Source organism: Egretta garzetta, unplaced genomic scaffold, assembly GCF_000687185.1.
Source record: "Egretta garzetta isolate BGI_Z169 unplaced genomic scaffold, ASM68718v1 scaffold553, whole genome shotgun sequence".
NCBI classification, from domain to species: Eukaryota; Metazoa; Chordata; class Aves; order Pelecaniformes; family Ardeidae; genus Egretta; species Egretta garzetta.
In genome coordinates this window covers 2,023,344-2,041,776 of record NW_009259328.1, presented here as the reverse complement: position 1 = coordinate 2,041,776, position 18,433 = coordinate 2,023,344, and the positions used below count along the sequence as shown (strand labels likewise).

At 35.7% G+C, this 18,433-nt stretch overlaps 1 protein-coding gene across 4 annotated transcripts in view; it reads left to right on the top strand.

Annotated features, from left to right (window-relative positions):
• ATG7 (autophagy related 7) overlaps window positions 1-18,433 on the top strand; it is a 114,184-nt gene that overhangs the window by 56,118 nt on the left and 39,633 nt on the right. The window contains exon 19 of one of the 4 annotated variants that reach the window (XM_035892188.1): window positions 359-380. The exons of 2 other annotated variants lie outside the window; for them this stretch is intronic. In XM_035892188.1, coding sequence (XP_035748081.1) covers window positions 359-360 — 2 coding nt within the window. In that variant the 3' untranslated portion in view covers window positions 361-380. Of the gene's footprint in view, window positions 1-358; window positions 381-18,433 lie in introns of those variants that run through there. One more of the 4 variants, XM_035892189.1, reaches the window with a different exon arrangement.

Genomic DNA, 18,433 nt, shown 5'->3' with positions numbered 1-18,433 from the left:
TGCTTATTTGGAAGAAAATTCAGGATATCTGATGTGCTTTGCTAATAAAAATATCCTGCTTGTTTCTGATTCTGCATTATATTATGCAACGTATTTCATGCTGAAACAGTAACATATGAATAGCCAACCCCCCCCCCCAAACAATACAGAAAAACCCAACAATATTATAATAGTAGGTTCTGTAGCTTAACAATTATTTCTGTTAACCAAGCAGTAATCAGAACTGAATTTTACTTGATGTTATGAAAATTTCCTACAAAAACACTACAGATGGGTAGACCAAAATTAATATTTGAGACTTTTCTGTGTCTATGAGCTTTTTTGTTTTCCTTCATGTTTTTAATCTGGTGTGTTTCAGAAGAAAGTCACTTTGACAGATTCAGGCCTGCCCTGGAATCTCTTTTTTAACAGATTAAGAGATTAATCTGTTTCTTTTCAAGAGGTGAGTTGGTGGGGGGTTTTTGAGTTTTTTCATTATATCAATTAGTGTCATCATTCTTCTTCATTTATCAAGCAATATTTCCCAGATCTTCAAATAATGGTAATTTTTTTTCTGCAAAAAAATTCCTGTTTAACACAGTTGAAATGAATCTTGGTTTTGGTAGATTTTAAAATGTACTTAAATTTCCAATGCATTCTGTTTATTGTGCTTTACTATTGCCTGCTTAAAATAGATAAGTCCATTGTTCAGCACAGTGTTCTGCTGAATCTATGGTATTTCTGCTGTTGAAATTTTGCCAAGGAGAGGTAATTGTTACATCAACACAAACCAGTTCAAACTCAGTTTTATAGCCTTTGAACAAGCCCAGGAATGGTCTTTATGCTGATAGCTTATGCTGCTCTTGAAGAATTTAGAAATACCTGTGAAGTTTGTACCAAAACAGGATCTCTTTGTCTTTCCCCTGATAACTTTACTGATGACCTCAGTTATTACTCATAATACTCAAATGCTTTTCCTAGGACTTACATCAGCAACTGATGTGCACAAATACTTGTGTTTCATGATATATTTGAATATATATTTGTCCCTTCAGGGCAGGGAGGGCCATGTGCAGTTGCTGTACTTAGTTGAAGCCAAGGGAAAGAAGGGGGAAGGACAGTTGATTGTAGGGTTCTACAGAATGGAAAGATTTCTTGAGTGTATGGTACACAGGAATGCTTCAAGGAAGATCTCAAAGGTGAGAGCCTGCCAGTCTTCTGAGCTGAGAGTCCTGTAAGACCAGAGCTTGGAGTGTTATAGCTACAAACATTTTCATCAGTCAACCCTCATAAATGCTTTCCGAAGAGAGATTTTAAAAGTGAGGAAAGCTAAAGAAATGCTACCCATATCACTTTGAATGAATAAATCTACATTGTCACAGGCATCCTGTGTGACCTTGTCTCAAAAACATGAAGCAACCTTATAAAATATTTTTCCTTGAAAATTTTGACTCCTACATGCTGGCATCCTTCAATAAAAGGTGCTACTGATTAGCTGCATAGATTGATAGATTTATTAAACTCGTTATAGTAAAATTAAATGAAACTCTGCAAATTCAAATGTAAGAATTAATACTTAGGGGCAGGGATAGAGGCTATGACTCTTCAGTGTAAAGAATTTTTGTTTCTTATTTAAGCTGCTGTCAATATCAAGCTGACTTTTTTGTATGAGATTTCAAATATATGGAAAAAATTTAGACTAAAACCAATGAAAGAAATGGAATAATGGCATTTGGGTTAGCAACAGATTTTTTTTATTTTTTTAATTTCTTCATGTATTATACTGTGCATTGGTGTCATAGTGCCAAAACATTGATAGAGTTTAAATCTATATAAAATTTCACAGTAAATCTTGCATAGCTATAAAATGGAAAGTACTTCTATGAATAAACTTATAATCTCATCAGTTTTTATGTGAGGGAAAAAGCTATGCAACAAATAGCAGTCAGTGCCTCATTTTATATGAGCTATAAAAAAAAATAGCCTTGCAATATAGCACCTTTGTAGGTGCTATGAAACTCCTGTAGCATTAATATTGTAGTCTATGTTATTCATAATGACTGCAGCCTTTGAGTAGTGGCTTGTGTAGATAATAATTCAGGATTGTTTGTCCTCTTCATAAACAGTATTGATCAGTTTAGTACTGTTCAATGCCAGGCATTCTCTACGAAGAGGGCTCAAAGTGTCTGCATTTTCTGATGTTTCCTGTTGTAACAATAACAGTGCCTCAAGTGCAGTTGCAAAGGTACACTAGTTTTCTTTTTTATAAATTATTTTAATTGCTCTTATTAGATCAGTATGTAAACAAGGAGTATTTGACTTGATGAAGTAATACTTCAGTTTGTGCCATGATAGCAGATGAGGTTAAATTGTATTTTATTTAACATGTTAGAATATTTTTAGCTAATGATGAACATAGCACCCAAGATTTTGAAGTGACTGGCTATACTGAGGCTGTAAAATCTGAAAAATGGGTTTGTTGATGTCTTAAGAAACTAATCATGCCTCTAAGGAACTTAGTACACTTAAGTATGTTTTTTACTATTGTCTTCCATAAGGCAGAAGAAGACATCCCCCCAGTTTTCACATGTAACGATCCATCACAATGAATTAGCATTAGTATTACTGAATGGGTTCAATATTCGGGCATAATTTCTTTGCCAGTGTGTGACATTACAAGGTGAAGAAGTTACAAATGACTTCTGTAACAGAAATAGCTGATCTGGTGAGTAGGGAATCGGGACTTCTAAGGCATCTCCACAATCTAGGCATACCCTCTGATGGCACCGAGGACTTCAGCGGGTTGGAGACTGTGAAGGATTCATAAAGATGATTAACAACATTTATTAAGCGGTTAATGAGAAAGCAGTGAGGACCCAACTGTTAGATGTGGTAGGGGAGGACTGAAAACGGGTGGTTTCTTGGAGTTGACCAGAGATAGGGCATGAAGCATGTGCAAATGCAGCGCAACGCTATCAACATGTTAAATATTCTCTATCCCTCCTCTTTTTTTCTTTTTCTATTTTGGACAGCAAGTGCATTTTTCCCTGTGTAGCAAAGGTAAAACTTTTTCTCCAGGAACATTCCCACCCTTCTGATAGTTGACTGAGACAGAAATGCTGCACATGTCTATTGCATAATATACTTTTTATTATTTATTAATAATATATTTATTGTATAATTTTCCGTGTTTCCATTTCACCTGACATGTATATGCGTAGGGAAATACTATCTTTAGTGCTCCACCAGCAGACATAGACAAAATCTACTAATCCAGGCACAAAATGTAATCCTATATAAATAATGTAAAGGTAAAGAAAGGTGATCAGAGGAATTAAATAGTCAACTAGGTTGCCGTGGAGATAGAGTTTTGCGAAGTGCTTTTCCTAATTATTATCCAGAATTTTAAGGTAAAGCAATGCTGAACAACCATGCCTAAAAACTGGTATGGAATCACTGGTGTATCACTTCAAAACAGTGGAGTTATGAGCATGAATTTCCTATAATTTCTGGCCTAATTTTCTAGGAGTCTCACACCTTGAAATTCATGGGGAGTTACATGCTGAGATCCTAAATCTTTCTTCATAATTGGATCCAAATGGTTTTGGTCTGTAGTCTGTTCTCTCCTTGTGCTCTATTTTCACTGCTGTCTGTCTAGAAGAGGACTAGTGCTTTGCACCGCTAACCATGCATTTGAGAGAGCTGTTTGTTACCTGGCTAGTGAGAGCCACTGATAACTTTAAACCTGTAATAGATTTAATAATCTTCTTCTCTTGCTTAAAATGGTAAAGTAACTCGTCCATGTTCTCAGCTATGCACTTCAGCAGTCAGATTGCAGCAGCCTCTCACTAAGAAGTTAAAATGAGTGCAGCTCATGACTTCTATATTTAATACAGGATCAAAATTTATAGTAGGGGAAAAAGTATCAAAAATGTGGTAACACATTAACAGTAAGAATAATCGTGTGAAAGTCTACCTCTTAAATTGCTATGTGTATATAGAAAAAGAGGTCATAATATATGTAGAAAAAGAGGTCATATTATATATTGTAATTTGTCAACATTATTCTACAGTATTTGTATTTATCTATATTATCCTAATACTGAGCTGTCCAGCTGCCTTGATTTAGAAAATGCTTTACGGATTTTGGGTTTGTTTTATTTAAATGCTCACTCAAACCTATCTTCCCATTGCCCGCCTTTGTTATCTCTCTGCATCTGTCTGAATGAGAGTATTTTAGGTGGTTCAAATGGCCTTTGGTCAGTGCTGCTGTCAAATCCTCACATCCCTGTTAGGTTAAATCAAGATACCATCTATTTCTCTTTTGAATACCATGATAATAATCAGTATTTTTGATGGATTTGGCGTTTCCATGGCTCCAAGGGTCTAGGCAACAGCAAGCTGATGGAAGTGTACAGAGGGTACTGTACCCAGTCCTTTCATGTTCCGTTCACAAAGGTTCAGGTAGTCCCTGATTCTTGTCAGTGTCTGCTTTGCAAGGTGAATGAGCAAGACCTGACTGTAATCCTGATAAGATTTAATAGAATTAAATGCAGCTGAAGTCACATTGTTTAGCAAAGAAAGTAACAGTAACATATAGGTAAAAATAAAAAACCTTGTCAGAGTATTCAGTGTCTCATGGTAATTGGTTTCAAAAATCCCTGGAGTAAAATTTTGGGGAATAACTTTCTAACATTTTGGTAATCTGCACTGATTAGAGGTTTATTACATGGTTCTTTCATAAAAAAGTAATTGTTTAACTGTGATTGGGATCTGATTTTCTCTGTAACTGCAGCACTAATGATTGGTATGTGATAAACAAAAGGAGAATTGTCAAGTGATTATGATCCTGTTCCTGTAGAATGAGTGTCTTAATGTGCCCCTCTGCTCTCAGCTGCTTTGTCTGGTGCTCCAAATACTAGTGTTACTGAAATATGGCATTTTTATACCCACTAAAAAAAAGTAGTGAGACATAAATTTCTTAAAATTCAAGATGTGCAAGGGGCAGGGCAGAGAAAGTTAAGGCAGCTTAATGGTGAACCTCTCTGCCCCAAAAATTCAGTTCTGAATCTTCTTGCATTTCCCCTTTGTAGGAATAGAGATTTTGAAATAGTCATCTGTCCCTGTCCCCCTTTGCACTAGGTGTACCAAAAAGTTTCCAGGTCTCCTTTATATTTGAGACCCAGACAAATGATACATCTAGATCTACACCTTACAATGCTTAAGTGCTCTTAAAAATTACTGTGTGTTTGAACTCTTTTTTTTTTTTTTTTTCTTCTCCTGCTGACCTAACTCTTGACGTCTTGCGATAAGGAAGCCCAGAAGAAATGTATCAGTTTGAGTAACAACAGGAAAAATAGTGTTCATAATTCCTGAAGTAACCTCAGAAAACTGTTCTAAGAACACAGTTCCTCTTCTGGAATTCTAGGGAAGGTGGGATAGTCAGTAAGCAAGAAAGTTAATGAATTAATGCTTAAAACACTGAGAGGGAGCAAGCGCATTTCTGGAGACAAAACTATGATCCTCTTGGTGTCGAGCTTTCAGCCTCCTTTCCTTCCCTTCCCAGGATGCTGACTTTTTCTTTGCCATTGCTCTTATCAGTTTTCCTTCCTTGTGGGATTTTGGATTAGACAGGTGGTGTGGACAAGAGCTGCATTTTCTGAAATACCTAGCTAGTTTTTGCAGAGGAGGTTTTATAAAAACAAAGCTGTCTTTTGGACTAGGCCACAATTTTGAACAAGGTATATAATTACTAAACCAATATTTGGCAAATTCAAAATCTGTTGACTTCTTTTTCTCTGAAGGAAAAATCTCCAGTAAAGAAGGGAGAAGTAAAGTAATTTAGGGATTAAATCTCTTCCATTCCAATGTATTTTGTTAGAATGAAGAACGAATAGACTGTTAAAGATGTGTTCTATTATTCTCATGTGAAAAATGAGAAATTACACAACACAGACAGACATGCTGATAAACTTTGTTTTGTAATTAAGAATGTAAATTATACAATATGCATCTTGGTGCAAGCAAACAGTTGCAGAGTATATGGGCCCCTGTAGATCATTTGTGTAAAAAAAAAAAAAAGTTTGCTGCTGGACAAATTACTACCAGATGCAGATTTCAATAAACACATACTGTTGTAGCCTTACCCAAAGGTGCTATGAATTTCTTGAGGCAAGTCTGCCTCTGCATTCACTAAACTGTTGAATGTTTGAATGTTAATTGAGTTACTGTATTATGTATGAATACATTCCACCCCCCCAGTCTTAATGCACTCTGTTAATCTTGTAGACCATTAAATGTTGTCCGCAAGAGTATTTGGTTGTTAACCGTGTTTGCATTCTTCTGACAATCTCTATTTCCTCTGGAAGTGTCTCTAAAACTTCTCTTGTGGCACTCATGTTAGAGTTGTACAAGGGAACTTGTGCTGTCAATTATCACGTATACCAAGTGCATTGGTATTGTATTATTGTCAACATGTAATTTTGACTACAAGACCTTTCTTTACAAACAGTAGTAGCGCTTTTTCCAACCTTGTAAACTACTGACTTTCCTGTAAATATAGGTGGAACTAGTAAGTGGTGATAAGTTGATTACAATGCAAAGAGTCGTTAAAAAATCATGCAGATTCATCACGATTTCTCTTTAATGCCAGTGATTGCTAATTCACATTCACATGACAATCAGAGGAAATTAAGCATCACAATTTTGAATAACAAAGCATCAACTTTAAGACCTACTCCTATATGGAAACCACTTATGGAAAACCCTTTGTAAACTGCTTCTCAACATTTTCACAATGTCTTAGGATTGTTGGAGGATTGTTTCTTTATGAAATATGGAATAATTTTACCAGCATGATTGTCTAAAGATTTACATCCATATTGCTACTATAATGCAACTGTCATTGGCTAAAGTTGACAATAATTTTGCAGAGATTTATGGAACAAGCAAATTTGAATAGCCTTCAAAATTAGTACTAACCTAGCTCTTACTCACCTGAGTTTTCTTTCTATTTGATTCTGAATATTTTCCTGACATTTAGACTTTAATGAACATCTCAACAAAGTGCTGGTATTTCCTTTGCCCTACTCTAGTTCAGGTTCTCCTGAAGTTTCCTTTTTACAATGTCTTTTTCTTGAACACATTATAACTTCGCTTCTACCTGAAATCTGCTATGCAACATACTTGGTTTTATGGAATTGGCTGGAGTCCTGGAGAGCCCACCTGATAGCTTAGGAGTGATAAAAATTAGTGACTGATTCCATAGTTAAAACCCAGATTTGATTCCAAGATTAGCCTATTTTTGCCTGAGAAGATAAGGATTCTTTGTGTTATTGCTTCAGTAATGTTTTCCTTAGCAGTGACTTCTCTTTGTTGATTAAAGTGCAAAGTGATGGAAAGTCATCTTGTAAATGAAAGTTGCATCTGACCTCATGAAGAGACTTCAAAAAGGTCTATAGTGTAATGTACACAATAAAAATTTTGCCCAGAGAAAAAGGTTTCAATTTTAAGTTTGGAGAACGTAACATTTAAAAAAAAAAGAAAAAGTTTTAGGATGAGTTTCTGTTTTCTTGGTGTCACAACCTTTAAAACCCCACTCTAGATATTAATTAATGTGCTTCAAATTAGGGATGAGTTGTTGCACTCTCTAGGTGTTGAGTCTGGGACGCTGAAACTATACTTCATATGTAATATTTCATGAAGCAAGAGCAGCTTGTGAGTTACTGAGTTTGTTATGTTATTTTCATATACAGGAAAACTTTTGCCATCTACAGGTGTGGTGATGATTTTTGAAGTAATTTAATTGTTATACAGCAGCCTTAAAGTAACGCAATTTTACTGGATAAATATGAATGGCTTTGATAAGGGGAAAATGCTACACCTTGAAATCTAACAATGTACTCTTAAAAAAGTTAGGTTGAGCTGCAAGCCGTAATATGGAGTGAAAATCATGGATAAAACATGAGTAAGAATATCTATGAAGCAAATATTACCAGTTTTGTCTTTAACTTTCTCAATTCATTAGCGCTTTGTCACTGAAGGCAGGAAGGCCAAATGCAAGCCCTTAGACCTTGTTGGTAATTCTGATACTCTTTAAGAATGTGAAAAATGAATATAAAATTTCACATGTAGTCATTGGTTTTCAGTAGAAAATGATTATTTGTGCGAGACTGTAGATCAACAGGTTACCTAAAGGGGTTGTGAACTCTCCGTCCTTGGAGGTACTAAAAGGTCTCTGGGCATGGTCCAGTGCTCTGGGTGCTGCTGCTCAAGCAGGGGGTTTGGCAAGGTGACCTCCAGAGGTCCCTGCTGGTTCAGTCATGCTGCGATTCAGTGAGTTGCATTTCTTCAGTCTCACAGAGCCAAGTATCTGCTCTTTGAGCAGATATTAAACAAATACAGCAATCAAAATAAGCAGGTATACCAGGTTCCAGAGCTTTGGAAGGAATCATTATTATAAACTCTAAAAAATGGGAGTACAGACATCAGATCTCAAATCACAGGGAGAAGGCGAACACGCGAATCTGTCCAGCAGTGTGTATGTATGTGCCCAGTTAAAGAAAGCCCAAGAACAAGCGGGGATCTGACAGATTCCTGTAAGGTAAAAGAAATAAAGCCATGATTCTGTCATGTGTGAAAAGAAAACTAAATCAGACTCAATAATTTTCATAAAATAAATGTATTAAAATAGTCCTTAACTTATTTTGAAAAGGACTTCCATGGATTATCTCAGGTGTACACGTCAGCGTTGTTCCTCAGTTAAAGCACCGTGTGCGAGTTCAGGGGACTCTTAAGACTGTGCATAGCAGTTATGCTGAAATCTCTGTGTATGAAGGTATACATGCAGATGCTGTCTTATTATTGAAGTGTAAAATGCTGCAAATTTATTATTTAATGGCACATGACTCTTTCATAGCAAATTAAGAAGTGAATTGACTATTCCAGGTAAAACACAAAAGTAAACATAACAAAACGAGTCTATTTGGAATGAACTTAAAGCAGTGAGATTATAGAAATAATTTTTGAGAAATATTCTGTATGTGCAAGCACATTAGTGCTTTGTCATCTTAAAATATGGGTTCTGCTTAAGTACTTAACCATACATGAAATAAGTTCCTATAATTTTAAAATACTGACTTAAGCCTACCTGACAATGAATTTGATCCCCTGCAAGTTAAATGTGAAATTACGTGGAATAATCAAAAAATACAGAAAATACATGGTTAGTGAAAAGATACAAACTGTGGTTTAGATGGATATAACTACTAAGATGCTTATTTATTTTGTTATAACTAAAGTAGAAAGAAGATTATAACTAAAGTAGAAAGAAGAGTCCCAGAAGTAGAGAAGGGATGCACAAGTAAACCTGTAAAGAATTAAGTAATTTCCAACCTCTCAAGGGAATAGAAGTTAAGAGATACAGTTTTAAAAGGGTTTATGTTGTGGAAAAGTTTATTTATCTTGTGTCTACTGAGACAGTGTGCCAACAACAGCACCCAAAATACAAGTTAAAAAGAAAAAGAGAAAACTACTACTGGAAGAGAATATGACGGCATAACAAAGCTATTTAAAATTATTACAGTGCAACAGCTGGTTTTGCTAATGTTTCTTGGTTATTTAAAAAAAAAAAAAAACACCTCAGTTCTAATTCCCTTTGTCTTCTCACTTTGAGTAACTGTATTATATGAAGTTTGCTATCCTATGACTCATTCTTCCCACAAATACTGTTTCTTTGAATAGCCCTTGTAAAAACTTGCATTTCGTGTTAGTTGTCTTAGTTGGCAATTGGGTAGACTTTTTTCTTCCTGGGTGAGTGATTTATATGTACTAATCTCTGGATCTGCCTCTGCCACACATGGTGCATACCAAAATAGTGGTAATATGTGCTGTACTGCTGTACCTATGATTATTGTGCTCACATTTTTGAAAGAATAGAGTCGGCTGGTAGAGTGTATCAATCACTAAAGCTAGTTTAATCTCTTTCTCCACAGGCAATAGTCTTGTATCTAATAAATTCTGATATCTTGTTCCTGTTTTCAGGGACAGACAGTCATGAAATTGAGGCTTGATTTTAATTCTTAGTAGAATTTAAAAAGATAATGGATAAAGAAGGGGCAAATGCAAAGTAAGGTGTTACTTCCAACTTCCAAAAGAAGCCTCTTTGCGTGAGTTTGGCTCACTGTAAGAAATGCTAAAAAGAACTGTGGAAGCTAAATGACTGGGGTTCATTCAGATAAAGAATTAAAGAGCATCTGTTGTAGCTTTCATATGTGAATGACTGCTGAGAGGTCTATTCTAACTGTCATTATAGGCAGCCACGGCAGTATTCTAAAGCACAGCCACAGTTGCAGGCTTTCTTGCTGCTTTCACAGTGCTTTGCATTTTCTCTGATGACACAATGTTCCATATAGCTCCATAGCTATATGGAGAATTCTGTACTGAATTATATATACTCTGAGAGTTTGTCCAACTGCGCTAGCATGCATTCATGACAGCAGCGTGCATGGATATTGATATGGTCATCATCCTTTCCAGCTGTCTTTGGTTCTCCAAAGAGGGGGGTGGATTAACTGGGGACAGCCTTTGGAATGAGTCCAGACTGTAAAACACAAGCTCATGCTTTTAAATGGGTAATGAAATACTTTAAACCCTGCCTTTCTTGGTATTACGGGGTTTGTTTTGGTTGGGGCTAGGGCTACTTTTTTGATATTTCTGCTTTCTGCATTTAATCTAGAGTTTAGAAATTGGATCAAATTGTTTAATGCATTATATATATACCTTAATGTTGTTTAATATGTAGATTTATGCTTGCAGATTGTATTTTGACTACTCACAAAATAAAATCTTGGTAATAGCTGAAACGTGTTGATAAAGTTCAAGGAGCTTATAGTGAATGTTCTTTTTATACAGTGGAAATTAGATGGTTATGGGAGATTTGGAAAAATGAGGTAATACTTGCTGTTAAATATATTTTTAGTTCAATTGAGGTGTAAAGGTCACAAACATGATTCTTCTGCTAAGTGAGGTTAAACTCAAGAAAGGTTGATCATAAAAAATTAAAATAAATCACTTTTCATAATGTAGCATTAGTAACATCCTTATAAGTAATAGCTGGCAGAGGATGCTACATGAATTTTCAGGACAATACTAGACAAAGGTTAGTGTATTTGGAAAACTGCTAGGATTTAAGCTCGCTTATGAAAGAGGAAAATTTTATTTTCATAAACAAACTTCTAAATTGAAGAATGAATATTGTGATCATTGAGCTGTTTGCTTTCAAACGAGAATGATGTTCAGCAGCTCTAGCATGAAGTCTGCTATTCCTCATTCTGATTGTAAAGTGGGATTTTTTTCTTTGCTCTCTTCTGTTTAAAAGCAAAAGGCAAAAACTTGTGGCAGATAAAATTACTATAGAATACACTGCCTATTCAGAAACTTTGTTTCAGTGTGAAGGGATGAGGTAATAAAGTAAAGGAATAACCAGAAATCTGCAGTGTTTGACTCCAGTATCAAAACCAACTTCGATCTTTATTGTACTTGGGTTTTGGTTGTTTGGGGTTTTTTTTAATTTTGTGGGGGACTCTGATTAGCATATCTGTTTCAGCACGAGTATCAAGAGTACTCTAATTTCATATTTAAATATGGGATCTGATTAATACTTCAGGCATGCAAGAAAGCTATAATATTGAGACTGTTGTTACTGTAGTGAGATACTATTACAGACATCACAAGACTTGTTATACAAGGAAACATGATTACTTTGGATTAAAGAAGTTGCCAAAGGCTTGAAGGATTTATAGGTGCTGCCGCTTTGAGTTGTATATAACTTCATTATTTTGTTGAAAACGTTTAGATCTAGAATTAATGAAGCACAATGAATGCTGATGAAATGAATCAGCAAGTTTGACAGCTTTTAACTGATGCTGAGCGAATGATGAATTTTATTGTAGTATTGTTTAAGTCTCAAAATCGCTAGCTATTTTACAGAAAAGCATTTCCACAGAGAAATGAAATGAATGTTCTTTACAGCTAGAGTGACATGCACCAGAATTGACATGATCAAAACATAAAATTAAGCATATTTCTTAAATGACTTAGTGTTCATATGCATGAGAGAGAGGAAATGGTTTGTTGTGTTTTTGGAGGAGGTGTCTGTGGTCTGGATCTTGGGGACAAAAATGGTGAGAGCCTCAGGATCTGCAAAATGTATGGAAGAAGCACGAGGATGAGTGAGGGCAATGCCAATGCAATGCACACAATGGTGGTGTGTGTCTGAGCAAGGCAAGAATTGAGTGCCATCAGGAACCTAGGGACAAGGGGGTTGACAACTGTTGTAGTTTGAAAGGGGTCTGGAGCTTGTTAAAATGCTAGGTAGGCTGAGTTGAGTGAGTTTTAAAGAGTGAGTTTAAGAGGGACATAGAGGAGTTTAGAACAGACATTGCATGCCTCAGGCAAAGAGGAAGTGGGAAAATGTGGCTTTAGAAACAACAGACTTAAATTTGGCTTTTTTCTGCGGCATCTTCAAAATTTAGTCACGGTTAGTGTAATTAGAAGGGATGATGAAAAATAAATTCGTAACAGCACTGTGGTGTGCTGGGCTGCTGCAAATTCTTTTTTTTATGTGAAATAAAGAGTTCAGTGAATGCATATCACATCAATTTGATCATTCCGTTAATCTCAGTTGTATAAAATTGGCTGCTTTTTAACATTGCTTCATTAACCCAGCTCAGAGACTAGTGTGACATCCAGTAACTTCTAGACAGCTGCATTCCATTCCATTATATGGAAGTCTGTAGCTCTGCAAAGATGTTTCAGAACCATTATTATTTTAACAGCTGGTTAATTACAAATTATTTGTTGGGTTGTTAAAGTTAGCTGAGCAGTCATCATTATCTCGTTACCATGATGCAGAATTAGTGTTATGTGTATTGATGTGTTTGTAAATCTGAATGAGAAATGAGCAATAGCCAATGCTGAAGGACTTTTTTTGAAATAGTCTTACAACATTTGTTTCTTACAAGCAATACTATAAAAAGAAAATATTTAATGGCAGAAATTGCTTTTGAGTTTAATTTGACTCTCCCTCTGTGATGTGACTCAGGAATTTAGTTATGAAAAAATATGACTAAGTCCCTTTTGCCTTTGAGGTATAGACCTGGATGAAATCCAGTATGAGATTGGATTTCAGTAAATTGGAAAAGTTCTTTCCCTGTCTTTTTAACTTTGAATTTGGGACAAAACTACATCAAAAACTAGAATACGTTCGTCATCTTACTATTCCATGATCAGCTGGGTTGGTTGTTTTTTTTTTTCCCCTCTTCAAAAAGTGTCTGATTACTAAATTAAGCTCTCAGCATAAATAAATTATTCCCCTACAGAATAAAACCTATACTTTTTCCATGTATGTTGTCTTTTGTACCTTTTGAAGTATAGCTCTTACAGCTGTGGAGTGTATCCCTGGGTAGATGCAGAAGAGAGAATAAAAAAGAATCCAGGTGCATATCGTATAGTTTCTGAGGGCTACATGCTTAACATTTGAAAGTGATGTAAGTCCTGTTAACAGTATGCTATTTGGATTAATTTTTTATGTAATGAAAAGTCAAGTGTGGTTTCTGTCACAACCTACCTAAATGTTTTTTTGACTTTTGGTCTAACACACTTAGTGGTGTAACACTGCTGGTCTGTCTCAAATGTATATGTATGTGTATTTATACTCACAGTAAATGTAAGCAGGTAGAGAAGCGTAGAGGAGGATCACTCAGAACTGCATGAGTGCTGCTTAAAAAACAAACTAACCCCCCTGCCTAGCCTGAACACTTGGTGTTGGAAATTCATATGCCTTATCCTTTAGAGGGTAAAGGAGTGTCTGCAGAGCCAACCGTGAGGGAAGCGTTTTCTGGTCTGAAGTGTTGCCTGCTGACATGCAAAATCTATGTTCCAAATTGCATTGGAATAGATTAACTTTTAATTTCTTGTTCTGTGCTGTGCAGGGCATCACAGAATCAAAATCTTAAGATGCTAACAGTCTGTTCTGTCTGTATGTCTTTAGAGCTGGAGGACAGAAGGGAAGAATGGAAATGATCTCCTTACCGATATTACATGTTAGTGGCAATTAGGAAAAATCTGTTAGTCCACAAAAACCAACAGCTGGAATTTATCTTGTCTTGCGAGCTTTCAGCTATTTTTTTTCTCACTGTATCCCACCCAAAGGTATTTTTAAAACTTTGGATGAAGACAGCTCTTATTCTCTCCCTTGTGCTTATACTGATAAAGTCACAGATGTTGTTGCTATGCAAACCAGTATTATTATTTTTTTCTCTTAAATACTTTCTTGGTTTCCCTTTTGCTGGGACAATTTTTTCATTGTCATTGGGAGATGGAACTATTTCATTCATGGGCCACAAATGTTTTCTTTTAAGTATTCAGAACATCTCATCCTTCTATTGTGTTTTTCCAGTTTACTATAAAATGCTCCTGTCCTATTCCAATATAGTTTTGTTTAAATCTTCTGCTCACGTTATTTTTAAAATTTTTTCAGTATTGCTTTAGTTTTCCAAGATGTATCATCACTGTCATTTTAGTGGTGAAATTCTGCTGCCTCGTTCACTTACTTCACTCTGATCTGTAGTTTACTTTGTTTTAACTGTATCATAACACTTTTTCTCTCACGGCCTATGTCATCCATACTTTGTCTGATTCACAGCTGATGGCATTAGCTTTGAATGTCTACTTTGTAACAACTGTATGTTTTATTTTAAGTGTGCATCCACATGATTTGAAATAAAAATATTAGTCTTTTCAACTTCCAGATTTACAGATTTAGTTCATGCTAGTTAATGGCAAACTCTCCGAATAAGCAGTTCTAGATTCCCATTATATTTATATTTTATTATAATAGTAGTAGTAAGCTGACACAGGAATGCTTCTAAACAATTTACTTTTCAGTGTTGGACTTGGTTTTCTGTCAGAATGCCATACAAAAATGCTGTTCATAAATGGTTCTTTCTTGCACTTTCGCTGAGCAGATTGTCATGATAAAAAAAAAATTCAGAATTTTTCTTTCACGATAATCTGGGTGGATAAATAATGTGACATTTATTTATGTTTGCTGTTCTATTTACTTAATGCTTTCATTTTCAACAACTACTTGACAACTTAAATGAATTATATGAGTAGTTACTGCGAAGCTGGTTAACTGGTTTATATTTAAATTTATTTTGGTTTGCATTTAAATATTTAAATTTGTTCTTTACCAAGACCGGTACTTAAGATTAGGATCAAGTCCTGCATTGATATTTAATTTGTTTTCTTTAGTTACTCTGTGCGAGATGGTGTGTATGCTGTTTTCTCGATTCACAGCACCATTGCCTTGCCTCAGTGTTTATCCTTTTGTACCTATAAAGTCAATTTAGCAGTCTGGTTGATTTCCCATTCTTCTTGTACAAACAGGCACTTTCCAATAGCTGTATTCCCATTGAGAAACACCAAAAGTGTCGGAACCTGTTTTTCTTGACTGCTAAGTATCAGGTGCAATTTAACAGTCATTTTGGGGGAGTATTCTTTCAGTCCATTGCCCCTTGTCAGCAACCTTCCTCACCTATGGGACATTTTGTGCCTGGAGTATTATGCTAATATAGTCTGGTGCCAAGTTCTGTTACTTCCAGGATTTGACAATTAAACATCAAAAGTTAGGTGACGGAGTGCAAGACAAACTGCCTTTTTTTTTTTTTTTTTTTTTTTTTTAATGTTGTATTTGCATTGTCAAAAATAGTAAGTGAGTTCAGACATGAGTCAGTCCATCTCTTTCTGGCTCATACCTTTTCTGTCAAGGTGTTGTATTAGGGCTTTCTTTACTTTTTATTGGATTTTTTTATTTTATGTTTTGTGTTTGTCTACTAAATAATGCTGCTATTTCACCAGAATTCCATGAAAAGAGTGGAGCGGAGGAAAAAGCTGGGCTAAATCTGTTGCAGTGCAGTTATGCAGTCTTTTGTACTCCAACTGTTGTCGGCCTCTGAGGTCACATGTTTTGTTCTTTTGTTACAAGCCGGAGCATGTTGACATTAGTAACAATTCCCATATACATTTTCACCCCCCTACATACACAAACAAAAAGGAGGAGGAGTCCCTTCTGTTACTGACTGTTCATGTGCTCAACTCTGATCTCTCTGAACAGAATATGTACACTGAACAGAATAATAAGTGAAATACCAGAGAGAAGTTTGTCATTATTGTTCTTACCATTGACTTAAGCACATTTTAAGTCTAGTTTTTATCTCTGGCAATTGAGTATCTCTTTACAGAAAAATACTGAAAGTTCTTGGAATTACAAAGATATCAAGTCGCTGGCCAAATTTTCCCTGACTAAGCAATGACAAAAGCTGTGAGCTGATCTGAGTTTTATGTGGTGTTTTTTCTGATGAGAACTACTGTTTTCTCCGAGATCATCAAAACTTATTTCAGCTAGGATTCAACATTAGATTTTAATTGTCGTTTCTAGAGTTGGAGTGTGAATTCTCAGTTATGGAGCACTGATCACATCATAGCTGAAGTTATTCATCCTGAAATTCTGCAATTAAATTAAATCCTAGTATATTAGTAATTTTAGCAGAATGTTCTAATCCAAAATGAAAATCAGATGTTCTTCATGGAAATAGGGAGGTCCAGACAATGGGTATTGTATTTAGGTTACAAGACTTGTGTTCTTTCTTTTTTTTTTTTTTTTCATTTTCATTGTTTACATTGTAGGCAAGTCTTTGCTCATTTTAAGGAATAAAACTGTTAGTTTAAGAACATTTTTTTTTAAATTTGTATCCAAAAATATTTCTCTTGAGTTGTATAAAACATGGGGTCCTCTGGAAATTCATTGCCCTCGTGAATGGACTCCTGGTGAGTGAGGAATTTTTATGACTCCCTTAAAAAACAATTGCAAGCATTCCACAAATAAACAATACATTGATTTTGGGGGGACATTTTTATGAGTATTTTATAATAATTTGTTCTCCAATGTTTATTTCAGCGTGGTATTTTGTAATTTTTAACTTAATTATACTAAGAATTCTCTTGTAGCAGTGGAGAGAGTAGAGCTTCGGAGCAATGCTGTTCCAATTAGCAAGTGCAGATACAGGGCCAAGTATGTTGTTATTTCATTGATTTCCATGGGTTCTGGAAGAAGAGCCAGAGTAGTTCAGTTACATAGGCCAGCTGCTGTCTTTCTACTTCTTTTTGCATTTTGCAATTATTTTGGCACTTCTGATCTTTTTTTTCCTCAACTAGTTTTTCCTTCTGTATTTTTCATTAATAAATTTCACATGTGATTTTGTTTTGTTTTGTTTTACTTGCTTCTTCCAGGGCTGTTTTTGATGAATAGTCAACTGTAGTAACAGTCGTGTTGGTATTGGTTTTTCCTGCCCTGTGTGTAATCGATTGCAAGTGACAGTTCATGTTTTACTGGCACAACAAACCAGTGCACCACCAATGTGACAGCAGCAGCTCTTGGTACAGCAGAAACCCTAATGGTGTTGATGTTGCAGAAGAGTTTTGTTTGAGAATTTGGGGGTAAGGAGGAATTAACATCATTGGATTGCTCATGGCCCCAGGGGGATAGCAGTTCCATGCCCTTAAAAGCTCTCATTGTTGCTTTTGGACAAGATCTACTTTCTGCTGCTCAATCTGCAAATAATCCAGGAGATTCTGTTATCACCAGAAGTACAACTTTTAATTCAGATCATATTCAGTTGCTGCAATATTTTTTCTGATTTTGATTCATGTCAGTAATATTTTGTTAACCCTGAGTGAGCTCACAGGGAAAATTAGAACATTTAGAAATGGAAAAATGTTACGCAGCCAGTATGAACCTGTTGCTTGGGGTTTCAGACAGACGTTTCAGCCTTTAGTTTCCACTCTTCTGTCAAACCTGTGTATATCACTTGTGTTCTCAGCAAGTTTTTCTCAACTCCTTTAATCTGTTAGGTAAAATGGAGAACTGCAGACATGTTACAGTGCTGTGCTGCCCTGGGTGTGCAAGTAGACCTTGTTCTGTGGCTGGGAGCAGGAGGTGGGTTAACAGAGATAACTAAAGTTGCCTTCTGTATCTGCACATGAATAACAGAAGTATGAAGCATAAATGTGGAGATCAAGACAGAGACATAGACTGATGAGATTTTGCAGGTTCTTTTTCATTTAAGGGAGCTTAGCAGTCTTTCAAAGGTTACTGCTGTCAGAAAATTATAAAATGGAAAAATACAAATCAAAGATATGGTGATCTCCTTCCAACTGAAACTATCTTAAACAAGAGCAAAAAGTCACTCTGTCAGAAAAACAGATCCCTTCTTGGTTCTTCAGAACAGCACGGAAATAGCATCAGAATGCAGAAATGACAGATCATGCTTTGATGTTCATGGGGCAAAGGAAGGGAACAAGCTGCTGTGAAGCAGCACTACTCTCTAGACAC